Here is a 17,616-nt window from a genome sequence, read left to right as displayed (position 1 = left end):
AATAGATTACTAATATTCCCACTGGTTTGCTGTGTCATATTCACTAGATTGCGTAGCCAGTATACTGCATCGATGATCAATTGGTCAGGAGCAGCCACGAATGTCCAACTGGACTGTTGGTGTGAAGATCAATTAGTTTTCGACCCAAATATCAGTAATTTAGAAGGTGCAGGCTTTGTCAAGGAAATAGATTTCAGTATGTTTCACTGTCGGGCTCGAAGCTATTTTTTATATCCGATAGAGTTTCACAAACGGACGCTATATAACAGACTTATAAACTAGAATGGTCCGGTAGACCGGAGAGACCATGAGATAAATACAGATAACAGAGAAATCTAGCTACATTTTCTAATTCGGGTACACAAGAATTAATACATTTTCTTGACAAAACCTTACCCCTTATTCCAAATAGGGGCGTATGTTCTTATCGTAGACTCTCTCCAGCACGATAATAGTAAGTTTCTCTCCTGCCGATGTCCATGTCCCTGTCAGCGTGTCCCACCCAAAATGAGCCAAGCTTCCAGGTGTAGATTGCTGACAGCCTGGCGGTAGCATTGTCAGTGTCCACCAGACTGATGTTCAGATCTCTGAGCTTCTTGAGTCGCTTGCGGGCAGGTGATTTCAGGTCTGGCCTCCACAGGCGCTTCTTACACTTGGGTACCACTAGTATGTACCGACCTGAGGTCGAGTTGAGGTGGTCCAGCACTCTGGATATCAGACTGAGCGGCGGAAACGGCCATGCTAATCAGTAATGCCAAGATCTGCTGAACGCGTTGTAGAGGCAGGCGTTCGAGTTTTGCTTTGATGGGTGGACGAGCTCACAGCTCACCTGGTATTAAGTGGTCACTGGAGCCCATAGACGTCTAGAACGTAAATGCGCCACCCACCTTGAGATATAAGATCTAAGGTCTCAAGTATAGTTACAACGGCTGCCCCACCCTTCAAACAGAGACGCACCACTGCTTCAAGGCAAAATACCTACTCGCGCGGACTCACAAGAGGTCAACATAGTTTTTTATCCATGAGCGGTCCGAGACGCGAACAAGTTTCCCACAGGCTGAATAGCCTAGTAGTTGCTTTTTCTGTGAGATACCACTCCAAGCCGCCGCGATTGCGTAAGAGGTGATCGGCTTCAGTGTTGTACAGTCCCGGTAGGTGGTGAGGGAGAAGTACAACTTTGAGGTGGTCTATTAAGTTAAGCAATTTTCCAGTCAGATCTAGCAATTATCGTAACCGGGTTCCTCCCTCGTTCTTTATGTAGGAAAATTCTGTTCTGTTGTTTACAAGGGCTCCCCACTGAATGTCCGACGCGTCGGTGATGACGTGGTTCGTGGTCATTCTCTGTGGATGAATTGGTGTGCTCTGACTGACTTTCTCTAACCACCAATCCAGCTCTGTACCTACCTCGTCCGAATACTGCTTTGGTAAATGTGGATACCTCCTGAGCTTGTTGCTTTGGTACTGCAAGGACTCGGCAAAGCAACTTTCCCCGGTGGGTGATGAAAGTCGCAAAGTTGAGATATCCTAAGAGGCTTTGCGCCTGCTTTAGGTTCCAACCGCCGGCAGTAAATCGCACGAGCAAATTCTTGGGCAGGGACTTTGTCTTGGATTTGGTGTCCCATACGATTCCCAGAAAGTCTATCAAGCTCGTCAGTGTTATAACCGGTTGCTTAGATGGGTGGACGAGTTTACAGCTTACCTGGTGTTAAGTGGTTACTGGAGGCCATAGACATCTACAGCGTAAATGCCGCCACCCACCTTGAGATATGAGTTCTAAGGTCTTAGTATAGTTACTTGAGATTTCAACAAGTCTTTTGCCCTTGTAGGCAGACGAGCATACGGCCCCCACCTGAAGGTGAAGAGTTACAGTCGCCGATGGACTTCAGCAACGCCAGGGGCAGAGCCAAGCCGCTGCCTACTGCTTAATTCTCTCCACAAGCCTCGTTTGAAGAAGGACATGTCATAGCGCTCGGGAAACACCGTGGAGGGAGCTCATTCCATAGCCAGATGGTACGTGGCAAAAAAGACAACTGTTCATTGACAAAAACTGTCAATGAACGCAGCGGTTCCAGATAATATGGATAAGCTATGCTCCGATGGCGGGAGATGTTCTGCCCTGGTGTACAAGCAGATAACCACTAGTCGCAGACCCTTCTGGCGAAGTATTTCGGCTATTTAGTTTGTCACTGAAGCAAAAATCCGCGGGGGTGCAGCTAAGCCGAATGGCAGACATAGCATCTGAAGTAGACGACCCTGATAACTGATCCCGAGAAACGTCATTGATAGATGATAATAGGCCTGGCTCAAATCCAGTTTGATATTCCAATCTGTTATAAAACTTAGGAACTCGATGGTGGAAAAGGTGAAAAAGACTGTTTCATGTACTTGTTTAATGCCTTGAGGTTGAAAATTATTCGATTTTTTATTGGTCTTGGGAAGTATGAAAAGAGGAAATCTGAAAGACGGGGGTGCGGGTTCTAAAACTCTATTGAATTAAATTTTGGATTTTGATTGACATCAAGTTATTATTAATTTCAATATTACGTTTGGTGGATCGAGTCCAGGTGTTTCGATATAGTCTTAGACATCCGCCTGAAAATGCTGTTGAGTAATTTATTTTTATTTCCTGATTTTCGTTCCACTTTGTACTTGTTCCCCCCTCCCCCAGTTTTCTTGCTGAGGAATTATTTGGATAGCATCGCTCAGAATATCTGTTTTCGGCCTCTTTAGATGTATTGGAATGTGGCCTACCTCGACATGGCTTTGCATTGGCAGTACAAGCCGAGGGTTCCTGCGATGCGGGCCGGATGCGAGTAGCAGACGGTGCCGCTTTTGTAATTTATCAATACCACCAATTTTCTGTATATATGCCAATAATAAGTTGGGGTTAAACATAATCACAAGAAGAAGATATTTTCTCTATCTTCCCTGATATATCTATCCTTTAATTTCTTTATGAGGTATCTACGACGCTATCGTATAACCTCGGCTCGCTTACCGAAAATTATTTGAAGGATATCGTTAGAAACTTTTATAGGCGAAATCGTTACCGAATAGCGGTTTAAACTTTTCGTAAATGGCGGAAGTATTAAGCTGAACATTCTCTGAATTTGACCCGTCGGCAAGGTTTTGTATGGCAGCATAACGCATTCGTTCTGTGCCAAAAGAGCATTAGATAACGCAGGAAAAATTTTTTTTTTTTTTTTGAACCTCCGAATACTGCACCGCGTTCCAAGTCGGCTAGTCAAATCTTTGCATATCTGATTCTTTTATAGAAATGCTCAAATTTCAAAACTTACCCGCTTCTGGTAACGGACGGTCTGGTGGCAGACGTAAAAACTATTCGTCGTTGTCTAATTTCGATTGGAAGTTGAAACCAGATCAGAATTATTATTATAAGATGTTGGTATTTGTAAGTGTAAAGGCGGGACCACTGGTGCACGACCAGCAATAGCATGATTCGAAATTAAAATATTATTCACATGACTCACCCATTATTGCGACAGTAAGTCAAACCTTTTATTCAGATCTCGCGACCAGTCACTTTTTCGAAGTTTTCTTGCTGGTCCCTAGTCTTTATTTTCCGACGAACCCGAAAAAATATCCGAAGAAATCGAAGAACTATCCTCACTTCAATTTTACTTTGAAAGGCGCGATAACCTCGTCACTCATTGTAGAGCCTTGGAGGTTTCACGAAACGGAAGATAATCATAACACTTGTTTGAAACAAACTTTCTACTTCAAATCTCGAAAGTTGCTTATAACATTTTAAATTACTAACTTCTTAAAATATTAACGACTGCACGTGGGATAAAACGACGCAACAATGACAAATATGGCGGCTTGTCTTTGCTTGTTGGTTCGGTTCCAGACGTTATAGAGGGCGCTGTAGATGGGACTTAGGAAACGGAAGTAGTCAAATTTAGCGACCTGCAGTGGAAATCATACGATGTACTCTCTCATAATGGACTTCGGACGTCAAACGGAACACATAATATCGGGAAATTCTTTTTTCGGATGAAAAAATTTTTACCGTAGAAGAAAGCTACAACAAACAAAATGATAAGGTGTACGCACACAGTAGGGAAGAAGCTAGCAACCGTATTCCGCGTGTTCAACGAGGTCATTTTCCATCCTCGCTCATGGTATGGTTGGGAGTTTCTTATTGGATCTTAACAGAGGTACATTTTTGTGAGAAAGGTGTAAAAACGAATGCAGTTGTGTATCAAAATACAGTCCTAACGAACCTTGTGGAACCCGTTTCTCATACCATGTTCAATAACAGGCACTGGGTATTCCAACAAGATTCGGCGCCAGCTCATGGAGCGAAGAGCACACAAGACTGGCTGGCGGCGCGTGAAATCGACCTCATCCGGCACGTAGACTGGCCCTCCTCCAGTCCAGATTTGAATCCGTTAGATTACAAGATATGGGAAGATCAGGGAATTTAGTTAAAGAATTTTGTCCTAAAATACCATAACATTTATTTTAATCGTATATAATTCTAGTCACACAATCTAAACAATTAAGAGACAAAAAATCGTAGCGAACGTGAATACGCGATTTTGTAGAAAAAAAACAAATTCGAATTTATGGTTTGATTTTCGAACGATTTTTTTTTTGCAGATAATAAACAACACTGACGTATCGGATAGCGGGAAATACTCGTGCGTGATGACAAACAAGGTTGGCACCACTGAAGTCGTGTTCGACGTGATCGTATTAAAGGCGCCGTCCATTGCCGCTAATGTAGGAGGTAGCGCGATAGAAAGACACGTTGTACCATTGAAAAGGAGCGTTGTACTCAAATGCGAAGCGGACGGTCACCCGGCACCGAAAATTACTTGGTTAAAGGTATGTATTTCAATTAATATTATTTTCATTCGAATAAAAAATAAACAATCAAAATGTTAAAACTCTTGATTGATTTTTGAATTAATATTTTATTTTGATTCGTGACGGAAAAATATGAGAATATAGTATGCCTATGCATAATATATGGGATAAAGTTCCTTGATAAAAGTTTATTAAATAATGTAGGTAGTTTTAGATAGAAAACCAACTATAATCCACTTTTTCTTCTTGTATAATATAAACGAGCACATGGCCCACTTGATGTTAAGTGGTTACCGAATGATATATGGAAGTATTAGTAATCATAACGTGAATACCGACACCCACCTTTTTTTGTCGACGTTGCCCTAAGCGCGTCATTACGGATCACGTGATCCATTAACAGTGCTTTTAGGTAACTCAAGCACCGGTCACCGACCTCATCAAACCCGTCGCTTGCGATGAAGGGCTTGGCAAGCAAATTAACCCATAGACACAGCCCAAACACCACTGAGTTTCTTGCCGGATCTTCTCAGTGGGTCGCATTTCCGATCCGGTGGTAGACTCTGCGAAGCACTGCTCTTGCTGGGGCTAGTGTTAGCAACTTCTCCAGATTAGAGCCCCTTGTGGTCACCTACTCGTTCGGTGAATCTAGTATGACTCTCTGAATTTAAAGCATCATTGTATTGTATTATAAATGAATTAATTCATAAACTTTGCCACAATAATTTCTAACCAACTATTAGCCTTTCTGAAAGTGGGCGATAACACCCCCTTGTGGGCGCTGCAGGCCTAAAGGGGGGCGGTAAAAAACAAAAAAAAATAATGGGGGCGTTGTGTAGAGGCATGGGAGGCGATTTGTAATTTCATCTAGGAGGACCCTTAGACACCGACTAAGCTCTCGCTATAGTGGTTTTTAGGTGAAAAAATGGGGGCGCTAAAAATAATTTATTCTCAAAGTGGGCAGTAGACAAAATAAGTTTGGGAACCCCTGAACTAAATGAACAATCAGTGAGTATGTCCGTTGCAGGACACGCAGCGTCTGAGCGAGAGTGCGTCGAACGTCGTGCGCGTCCTCGGCAACAGCTTGCTCTACGTCCGGGGCGGGTCCTCCCGCGACGCCGGCCACTACATCTGTGTGGCGGAGAACGAGGCCGGCACCGCGCACCGGAGGTACAACCTCGCCGTGCAGGGTACGGTCACAGTACGAACGTCACACGCAACTAGGGTTGCCACTTTTTTTTTGCAGATAAAGTACAATAGTTATTATAGGTAGGAAAAAAGGATACAGTATTAAAATGAAGTACTTTTATATATATTTATTTTCTTTTTTTTTATTGCCTTTGTAGGCAGACGAGCATACGGCCCACCTGATGGTAAGTGGTCACCGTCGCTCATGGACGTCAGCAATGCCAGGGGCAGAGCCAAGCCGCTGCCTACCATAAAGAACTCTCCGCAAGCCTCGTTTGAAGAAGGACATGTCATAGCGCTCGGAAAACACCGTGGAGGGGAGTTCATTCCAAAGCCGGATGGTACGTGGCAAAAAAGATCTTTGGAAACGCACTGTCGATGAACGCAGCGGTTCCAGATAATATGGATGAACTCTGCTCCGATGGCGGGAGGTGCGATGATAAAAAGGAGATGAGGGAATCATCTCGAATAATTCCTCAGAGCATTCCCCATGGACCATGCGGTATAAAACACAGAGAGAACCGAAGTCCCTCCGTAGACCGAGAGGTTCCAAGCGATCCGCGAGAGCAGGACTATCGACCATCCGAACAGCCCGTTTCTGTATGGAGTCAAATGGAAGTAGCTGGTATTTGGGAGCCCCGGCCCAGAGGTGAAAGCAGTACTCCACGCGAGGTCGGACCTGCGCTTTATAAAGCGCAAGTCTCTGTCCAGGCGAGAAATACCGCTTCGCTCTGTTGAGAACTCCCAACATTTTAGAGGCCAATTTGGCTTTACCTTCCAAATGACTCCGAAACTGGACATCGCTCGAAATATCGACCCCCAGAATCCCGATACTCGCGGAAAGCTGCAGGGATACTCCTTGAAATTCCGGCGCCATGACAAAAGGGTCCTTCTTCGCAGTGAACGCGCAAACCTGTATCTTCAATGGGTTGAACTGAACTGAATTCAGTTCACCCCACTTGGAGACCCGCCCCAGAGAGTTCTCCACTTCAGACACAAGTTTTAATCGCCTCTCGTGTACAACGCTTCGACAGAGACTCTGATGGCCGATATATCGCGCATCCCCCGTGCCGTCATCCGCATAGCAATGCATGCCATCAATAGATAGCATTTCATTGATATGCAGTATGAAAAGCGTGGGGGAGAGCACCGAACCTTGTGGAACACCAGCGTTGATGGTCATGGTATCGGAGCAGCAGCCGTCGACGACAACTGCGATGCTCCGTCCATCCAAAAAGCTAGCGATCCACTTGCAGAGTCCCTCAGGGATCCCGTATGCTGGAAGCTTCGATAGAAGTGCCCTATTATGCCAGACCCTGTCGAAGGCCTTCGCGATGTCAAGGCTCACAGCGAGAGCCTCGCCCTTGCTTTCCAAGGCTTCAGCCCATTTATGTGTGAGGTATACAAGAAGATCGCCAGCTGAGCGACCATGACGGAAACCGTACTGCCGGTCACTGATCAGCTGGCGATCCTCAAGATACTTAAGAAGTTGGATGTTTATGATTCGCTCCATCACCTTGGAAAGCAAGGAAGTTATCGCGATAGGTCTGTAATTCGAGGGGTCCGACCGGTCACCCTTCTTGGGGATAGGGTGGACATGAGCAGTCTTCCATGGAGACGGAACCCTGTTGGTATTGTACGAGAGGCGATATAGACGCGTTAGCGCGGGTGTCAATTCAGGGGCGCATGTTTTTAGAACCACTGCGGGGATGCAATCTGGCCCACTCGACTTATGGACATCAAGAAGCCGAAGCTCCTGCCTGACCGCACGCTGTGTGATGCGAATCTCAGGCATGGAGCTGTCACACCGGGATATGTTGGGCGGCGTGGCTCCCCCGTCATCCAAAGTCGAGTATGAGGCAAAGAGCTTGACCAGAAGGTCAGCCTTCTCCTTCGCACTATGAGCCAGACTGTCATTGGACTTACGCAGTGGTGGAAGGCTAGACCTGCAGAAGTTACCTTCTGCAGCCTTAGCTAGCGACCAGAAAGCACGGCTCCCAGAGGGATAGCTATTCAGTCGCTCGCCAATTCTGGCAACGTGCTCCGACTTCGCCTTGGCAATAGCCCTCTTATAGGACCTAGAGGCGGCGTTAAATTTCCGCCTTTTCTCCGAGATATCAGGATCCCGGCATCTCCTAGCAACATTAAATGCCACGTATGCAGACCGCTTGAGGCGTGCAGCATCCCTACTGGCTTTATTATACCAGGGTTTGCTGCGACCCCCAACGGGCACCTCAGAAGAAGGAATGAATAATTCCATTCCCTGAAGCACCACGTCTTTAAGTCGGTCCGCACAGACGTCAGGATCATCGGAGGAAAAGCAGAGCTGCCCCCATGGGTAGGGTGCGTAAAATTCACGCATTCCATCCCAGTCTGCTGACCTGTACCGCCAAACTCTTCGAAACCCGGTCGTCGTTCGACGACTAGGACGAGAGAGTGGTATGGCAGCACGGATAAGGCAGTGATCAGACGATCCAAGTGGAGCGTCGACCACCACACCACCACACATTTTTTTTTTAATGTATATTTTAATTACAATTGAATAAATTAAACACGAAATTGTAACAATTAATGACAGTGACATTTGTTACTGTTATTATATTTGAGGTTAAATTGCGCTCAGAATGAATTGTTAAAAAACGAGTACATAAACTCTAATCCAATTACGAAGTCCCATTTGACAGATGTCAATAATCAAGTAATAGGTTTTTATAGGTGATGTGGCGTTAGCAAATGGCGACATCGATTGAGTAATCGATGTATTTCGCTTAACGAAAAAATACCTATGGTTAAGCTTTTCAAAATCTCAAAGAAACCATATCAAGCCGAATAAAGTACAATTACCTGAAATAACGTACAATACTTTATTATAAAGTACGGGTGGCAACCCTACACGCAACTATAGCCACTGTACTTTATAGACTACATTCGGAAGGTAAAAAATACTATACTAATTAGAGCTCTGTATCCCACACTCTAGACATAAGACTATAAGGGTCATGTTTTATCTTTTTGAGGTCCAGAAAACTATAAACCAGTGACCTTATGTAAAGTCTTCATGACCTACCTGTCGGGAAGACGTAAGAGATTCGTAGATAATTCTAAGCTCTGTCTGTGGATAATTTTGTTTAATTGCTAGTATTTCTTCAGGTTTATACGTGGAATAATAGCGATCGGCTAGGGTTCTTCCAAAAAAATCCACTATGGCCTCAGTAAATAATTTTGGAGATTTATTTCCATCTCGTCTCTTTTCAATCCATTTCGTTACAAATTATTAGATTTTTTTTTCTACCTAAGCGGATAGCCTTGAGAGACTATTTCAGCGTAATCTTAGCTAGTAGGTGAACTCACGGGGCTCAAACCGGTGTGATGCTAACACTGACCCTAGCAAGAGCAGTGTTTCGAATCTACCACCGGATCGGAAATGCGACCCACTGCGAAGTTCCGGCGAGAAACTCAGTGGGCAAAATTTCATACAAATTACTCCGCTCAATATAATTATTCGCATAGCCATATTGTGCACATGTGTATTATTTGGAAAGTAAATAAACTCGATGCTGGCAACAATAGCATATTTTCCCTATTCGTTGGTAACTTAAGGGACTATTCCGGCTACGCGCGACCAGATAGTTGAGCTCACGGGCTCAACCTGAAAGAGTTTGCTAACACTAGCTCTAGCACGAGCAGTGCTTTACAGAACCAGCGGATTGGAAACACGACCCACTGAGAAGAACCGCCGAGAAAATCAGTAGATATAGCATCCTAAGAAGCCAATTCCCATATTAAACATAAAAGGAAGAAGGACTCGTATCTACAGTTGGTAAAGGAGTGCGTATGCTGTAATCTGTTTCGCTTTCGAGGTAATGTCCTTGGTTTGCTTCAGTCCCGGGCAAATGGAGCGATTGGTCTAAATGGTCTTACTGCAACGTCACGTGCGGCCCTGGATACCAGTTCCGGTCCAGATCGTGTCACTACATCGACGAATACAACAACACCATAGGTAGGTTTATAGAGGGTGGATTCCTAACACAAGAAATCTTCTAATAGGTATTGCATATTATCTATATAGGTATATTAGCATTAGGGAATTTAACAGAACTAATGAATTGTACAATTATATTGCGTAAATGATCAATCGAAATTTTATTTCGTTGCGTAAATGTTCAACGAGCTCACGGCTCGCCTAGTGTGAAATGGCTGTGAGAGTCCATGGACATCACCAAGCAAAAGTAGCCACTTGATACGAGGTCGATGTATTCAACTGTATCATACTGTATCATACAATGGATGTCCCGCTATTCGAAAAAGAACCGTATCCAATTCACGTTCGAAATAAGCAGGAATATGATTTCAACTCGTCATGGAAGTGTTTGTGGTGCATCTAACTTTTCTATGTAGAACCGGCAGGTTGCGTCGTCAGTCCGATTCATTAGAGATGGACATTATAAACTGGAACTGGAAATGTAACTTGTTATTAAAACATAAGTTGATAAATTATCAATAAATCTTACACATAAAAAAAGGTGAAACGGCGTCTATTTTATTAGTAACTGAAACGCATCTACTAACAGGCTCAAGACATGCTCCACTACTTAAACTGTCAATAACAGCACATATCCAGGAATCCGAATATTCCAGATTCATAAACTTCCATGTTTCTGAACCTAGAGGGCGCTAGCAGACTAGACCGGTGGCTCTCAACCACCGTGTCGAGAATGTGTAATGAGTATATTAGTGCATGCCGAGTAAAAAAGATTGAGAGCCGCTGAGTTAGACCTTGACAAACTTTTAATTTTTCCAAATAATTTCTAATACGAATGGAACGGAACGTGCTATTCATTATCAATATTTGACATGGCAGCTTGTTGGCAATAAACCGTCATAGCTAACGTAATGGACGAAGGAGTTCATAAAAATATTTTTTCCTTATTTGGTGAGATTAATTAACCGTTTACAGATAATACAACTCAATCGGACACGGTCATAGTTGACGAGAGCACGTGCAAGGGAGAGAGTGGGGAAAAACGAAAATGCAGGATGCCACAATGTGAGGTAACTATGCGACACGTATATACTATATATGTATGTGTTTTACATATGTACATATGTGAGATATATTTTATGTTTTGTACCATATGTTCCATGCGCCCTTAACACCGAAACGCCGTTATTTTTGCCGTACATCAGTGATGTACGGCAAATAGCCAGGACCCACCCATGCCATTTAAAGGACGCCCTACCACCACTAAATCTTATATAATATTAAATTATTATTGATAATTAAGATAATTATTATTATCAAGTATTCATAACTTTCTTTTCTTTTATGGCACACCCCAGAAGAGACGTTTACGTTTTTACTGGTGGTAGGACCTCTTGTGAGTCTCCACGGGTAGGTACCACCACCCTGCCTATTTCTGCCGTGAAGCAGTAATGCGTTTAGGTTTGAAGGGTGGGGCAGCCTTTGTAGCTAAACTGAGACCTTAGAACTCATAGGTCAGGTGGGTGGCGGCATTTACGTTGTAGATGTCTATGGGCTCCAATAACCATTTAACACCAGGTGGGCTGTGAGCTAGTCCATCCATCTATGAAATAAAAAAATAAAAAAAGAGATGTGGTCCTGAAATTCCAGACAGCTACACACAACTGAGTTGGATGATCAATAAACTTGACGGTTCGTTGTAGGATGAAGAGAGCCATCCGAAGTGGTCAGTGTGGTCGCGCTGGTCGCAGTGCAGCTCAAGCTGCGGCTCCGGAACGCAGACCAGGACAAGACGGTGCCGCACCAAGGTCAAATGTACCGGGGACAATGTTCAAGTGAGGACACGCACTTGATTATATATACACTTAATATATTTGTTGTCACTGTCACTGAAGGCCCATCCATAGACAATAAATGTTGCCGTCCATCTTGTTTTTTTTTTTCGGACCTAAATTGGTAGCTTCCTGGGGTTGCACGATAGCTCAGTTTTATTGATTGTTAAAGTTTCAAAGAAATACAGACTAACTGCTCAAGATTTCACGACCCACTTTTTCAAATGTTGCATTAGCTGCGACAACGCGTGGCGCTAGTGTCGCGCTCAATAGATCGCGCGGGTACCGGGCAAGTTGGCGGGAGATTTCAAAAGCGAACAGGGGCTATGCGAGCGTAGCCTAATTAACACCCATCTTGAAACGCGCCGAAGTTACATTTCTATAATATAAGGGTGGACGGTCAAGTGCGTTATAAGGCCACACAGCAATTTTTTATGTACATATAAGGTATTATTGCTCGGCGCGGACAACCCGGGACCGGTCTGTGGCGAGCCTTGGGAGTAGCCCATGCCCGGCTGTGGACATCTGTGGGCTGATAGTAGGAGCAGAGAGTTTTATTACTACGCCATGACTCGGCAAATCATTCATAATGTTGAGATTAATAATTGTGAACACAATGTTTACCTTCATCTTTTATCATATTTAAATATTTTGTAAAATTATAGTCATATAATTAATTATTTTATTATTATTTATTAAACTACAAAATGTACTCCAAGGGAACGTATGCAAAAGCGTTTTCCCAATATGTAATTAAATTCATATTTAAAATAAACTAATGTTCAGGTTAGGAAATGTCCCGATCTACCGAAATGCGATAATACGTCGGATACAACGAGTACTTCTGACAATGACGTTTTGGACAGACAGACACACCACAACGACGATGTAAGTAGATAAATATTTCATCAAATTGTGTTAATAAATTAAAGGAAGCTATTTAAAATTGTATGCATTTTTTATGCTGACAATAGCTTGTACGTGTTTGTATTTTAAGAAGCTTGAATAAATATTATTATTATCACTAGCTGACCTGGCAGACTTCGGAGTGCCTCAATCGATAAATAAAAGACCTAAACTTTTGTATAAAATAAACTTAAAACAATCAAAAGGAATCCGTCCGACGGGGGACACATCAAAGATTCAAATTCAAATTCAAATTCAAAATCATTTATTTCAACTTAGATGTCAGTATGACACACTTGTTGAATGTCAAAATACAAATAACAATGTTAACTCTACCACCGGTTCCAAAAAAAAGCCACAGTCCTGAGAAGAACCGGCGAAACAAACTCATCGGGCGAGAAAGGAAAAACAAAATTGTTATTTTTATTTAATTTTGATCATTTTCATATTTATCTACCTTTTAAACCTTTTCTGGACTTCCACAGATAATTCAAGACCAAAATTAGCCAAATCGGTCCAGCCGCTCTCGAGTTTTAGCGAGACTTACGAACAGCAATTCATTTTTATATATATAGTTTATTTGTCGACAGGAAGTGTACACGCCGGAGGCAGTCTACGAAATGGAACCAGAGATAATAAAATCTAAGTATTCGCCTAACGTTGAACAGTTCTACGTGGCGGCGGGTACGTTTTGCATTCAATATAGGTACCATATCATACGTCTATAGCGAACTACGTCATCATCAAATAGAAGTCGTCGTGGCCTAAAGGATAAGACGTCCGGTGCATTCGTATGGAGCGATTCACCGGTGTTCGAATCCCGCAGGTGGGTACCATTTTTTCTAATGTAATATGTACTCAGCGAATGTTCACGATTGACTTCAACGATGAAGGAATAACATCGTGTAACAAAAATGAAAGCCGCAAATTTTAATTTGCGTAATTACTGGTGGTAGGACCTCTTGTGAGTCTCCACGGGTAGGTACCACCACCCTGCCTATTTCTGCCGTGAAGCAGTAATGCGTTTAGGTTTGAAGGGTGGGGCAGCCTTTGTAGCTAAACTGAGACCTTAGAACTCATAGGTCAGGTGGGTGGCGGCATTTACGTTGTAGATGTCTATGGGCTCCAATAACCATTTAACACCAGGTGGGCTGTGAGCTAGTCCATCCATCTATGAAATAAAAAAATAAAAAAAGAGATGTGGTCCTGAAATTCCAGACAGCTACACACAACTGAGTTGGATGATCAATAAACTTGACGGTTCGTTGTAGGATGAAGAGAGCCATCCGAAGTGGTCAGTGTGGTCGCGCTGGTCGCAGTGCAGCTCAAGCTGCGGCTCCGGAACGCAGACCAGGACAAGACGGTGCCGCACCAAGGTCAAATGTACCGGGGACAATGTTCAAGTGAGGACACGCACTTGATTATATATACACTTAATATATTTGTTGTCACTGTCACTGAAGGCCCATCCATAGACAATAAATGTTGCCGTCCATCTTGTTTTTTTTTTTCGGACCTAAATTGGTAGCTTCCTGGGGTTGCACGATAGCTCAGTTTTATTGATTGTTAAAGTTTCAAAGAAATACAGACTAACTGCTCAAGATTTCACGACCCACTTTTTCAAATGTTGCATTAGCTGCGACAACGCGTGGCGCTAGTGTCGCGCTCAATAGATCGCGCGGGTACCGGGCAAGTTGGCGGGAGATTTCAAAAGCGAACAGGGGCTATGCGAGCGTAGCCTAATTAACACCCATCTTGAAACGCGCCGAAGTTACATTTCTATAATATAAGGGTGGACGGTCAAGTGCGTTATAAGGCCACACAGCAATTTTTTATGTACATATAAGGTATTATTGCTCGGCGCGGACAACCCGGGACCGGTCTGTGGCGAGCCTTGGGAGTAGCCCATGCCCGGCTGTGGACATCTGTGGGCTGATAGTAGGAGCAGAGAGTTTTATTACTACGCCATGACTCGGCAAATCATTCATAATGTTGAGATTAATAATTGTGAACACAATGTTTACCTTCATCTTTTATCATATTTAAATATTTTGTAAAATTATAGTCATATAATTAATTATTTTATTATTATTTATTAAACTACAAAATGTACTCCAAGGGAACGTATGCAAAAGCGTTTTCCCAATATGTAATTAAATTCATATTTAAAATAAACTAATGTTCAGGTTAGGAAATGTCCCGATCTACCGAAATGCGATAATACGTCGGATACAACGAGTACTTCTGACAATGACGTTTTGGACAGACAGACACACCACAACGACGATGTAAGTAGATAAATATTTCATCAAATTGTGTTAATAAATTAAAGGAAGCTATTTAAAATTGTATGCATTTTTTATGCTGACAATAGCTTGTACGTGTTTGTATTTTAAGAAGCTTGAATAAATATTATTATTATCACTAGCTGACCTGGCAGACTTCGGAGTGCCTCAATCGATAAATAAAAGACCTAAACTTTTGTATAAAATAAACTTAAAACAATCAAAAGGAATCCGTCCGACGGGGGACACATCAAAGATTCAAATTCAAATTCAAATTCAAAATCATTTATTTCAACTTAGATGTCAGTATGACACACTTGTTGAATGTCAAAATACAAATAACAATGTTAACTCTACCACCGGTTCCAAAAAAAAGCCACAGTCCTGAGAAGAACCGGCGAAACAAACTCATCGGGCGAGAAAGGAAAAACAAAATTGTTATTTTTATTTAATTTTGATCATTTTCATATTTATCTACCTTTTAAACCTTTTCTGGACTTCCACAGATAATTCAAGACCAAAATTAGCCAAATCGGTCCAGCCGCTCTCGAGTTTTAGCGAGACTTACGAACAGCAATTCATTTTTATATATATAGTTTATTTGTCGACAGGAAGTGTACACGCCGGAGGCAGTCTACGAAATGGAACCAGAGATAATAAAATCTAAGTATTCGCCTAACGTTGAACAGTTCTACGTGGCGGCGGGTACGTTTTGCATTCAATATAGGTACCATATCATACGTCTATAGCGAACTACGTCATCATCAAATAGAAGTCGTCGTGGCCTAAAGGATAAGACGTCCGGTGCATTCGTATGGAGCGATTCACCGGTGTTCGAATCCCGCAGGTGGGTACCATTTTTTCTAATGTAATATGTACTCAGCGAATGTTCACGATTGACTTCAACGATGAAGGAATAACATCGTGTAACAAAAATGAAAGCCGCAAATTTTAATTTGCGTAATTACTGGTGGTAGGACCTCTTGTGAGTCCGCGCGGGTAGGTACCACTGCCCTGCCCGTTTCTGCCGTGAAGCAGTAATGCGTTTCGGTTTGAAGGGAGGGGCAGCCGTTGTAACTATACTTGAGACCTTAGAACTTATATCTCAAGGTGGGTTGCGCATTTACGTCGTAGATGTGTATGGGCTCCATTAGCCATTTAACACCAGGTGGGCTGTGAGCTCATCCACCCATCTAGGCAATCAGTTCAGCGCATTTGGCTTCGTCCACGCGATCTTTTACCGTTGCCCCTACCCTGAACAACAAGTTTCTCGATAGGCTCTGCTGGACGTCGCGATACGTGTCCAAAATATCGGAGAATCTGTACTGTTGACCACAACCTTTGAGAGATATTAAGTTCCTTTAGGATCGAGGCATTGGTGCGATGCTCAGTCCAAGATATACGGAGCATCCTTCTCCAGCACCTTACATTGACTTTGGACCGTCAAAGTACGTCATAGACAATCTAAAAGTATTAGTTAAATAGTTTCACCAGGCACTAAACTCATTGTAGGCTACACGGCCAGATATCACACCCCTGTCCACTTCAGGGGGTAATACGATGCACATTCATTTAATTGAGACTTAAGTATTGAATTTTTTTAATCACTATATTTAAAATTTATTTCCAAACATTTTTATTTATTTATTTATAACTTCTTATCCTAGAAAGTATAAAAGCGGACTTAATGCCATAGGCATTCTGTAACAGTCTACCTTAGGGGAGCGCAGAGATGAAGCTTGGTAGGTGTAGTGTGAAGGTGATATTATTTAAACATATGTGCATATATAACATATATAATATTTATAGATACAAATACTCGTACTTAAATAAATACATATACATAAATATATAGATATACTTAAATATATACATATCATAAATATATAAACAAATATTATGAATTAGATGACTCTGCTAACTCTCTGAGAAACAGTTCTCGAACCTTCGTCTTAAACGCTAACATTTACACAAAATATTATTTTAATAACCTAAAAGTACCTAATAATATTATTATCTGCAACACGCTTGGTTAGATTATAGAAATAGAGTTATCAGCAACACGCTTAGTCAAAAAGTACAATACTTACTTTCAGCTACAAGCGACGTCATTGAGACTCTCTGTCTGTCACCCCAAGGGTGGTGGCATTTATGTTGTGCCATCCACGTGCTCCAATACCTAAGACCAATGTGCTTAATACAATGTTTCACTTCTCGTTTGAACGCAGGGACGCAGTTCCAACTCCACACAAATTTGAGTTAACTTTTACGCGATCGAGAAGTTTAAACGCGCACTAGGCACACGGGTGAGCTTTGAGCCTCGTCCATCTATGGTAGATCTATACCAGCCTTTCCAAAAGTGGGCGATAACGCCCCCTTGTGGGCGCTGCGGGCATAAAGGGGGGCGGTAAGAGACCCAGAAAAAAAAGGGGGCGTGGTGTAGAGGCTTGTAGGCAATTTGTAAATTCATCTAGGAGGACTCTTAGACACTGACTGAGTTCTCGCTATAGTGGTTTTTAGGTAGGTGAAAAAATGAGGGCGCTTAAAAAGAATTTATTCTCAAAGTGGGCAGTAGACAAAATAAGTT

At 42.6% G+C, this 17,616-nt stretch overlaps 1 protein-coding gene across 3 annotated transcripts in view; it reads left to right on the top strand.

The window, feature by feature from the left end:
• LOC114241603 (hemicentin-1) overlaps positions 1-17,616 on the top strand; it is a 77,339-nt gene that overhangs the window by 56,896 nt on the left and 2,827 nt on the right. The window contains exons 48-54 of one of the 3 annotated variants that reach the window (XM_089739508.1): positions 4,627-4,854; positions 5,864-6,026; positions 9,908-10,024; positions 10,982-11,076; positions 11,710-11,841; positions 12,625-12,726; positions 13,335-13,428. In XM_089739508.1, coding sequence (XP_089595634.1) covers positions 4,627-4,854; positions 5,864-6,026; positions 9,908-10,024; positions 10,982-11,076; positions 11,710-11,841; positions 12,625-12,726; positions 13,335-13,428 — 931 coding nt within the window. Of the gene's footprint in view, positions 1-4,626; positions 4,855-5,863; positions 6,027-9,907; positions 10,025-10,981; positions 11,077-11,709; positions 11,842-12,624; positions 12,727-13,334; positions 13,429-17,616 lie in introns of those variants that run through there. The other 2 variants (XR_016325657.1, XR_016325656.1) reach the window with 2 other exon arrangements.

Source organism: Bombyx mandarina, chromosome A1, assembly GCF_030267445.1.
Source record: "Bombyx mandarina strain Sakado chromosome A1, ASM3026744v2".
In the NCBI taxonomy this organism is placed as follows: Eukaryota; Metazoa; Arthropoda; class Insecta; order Lepidoptera; family Bombycidae; genus Bombyx; species Bombyx mandarina.
Note: the sequence above shows the minus strand (reverse complement) of the source record. Positions and strands in the feature narration are given on the sequence as shown.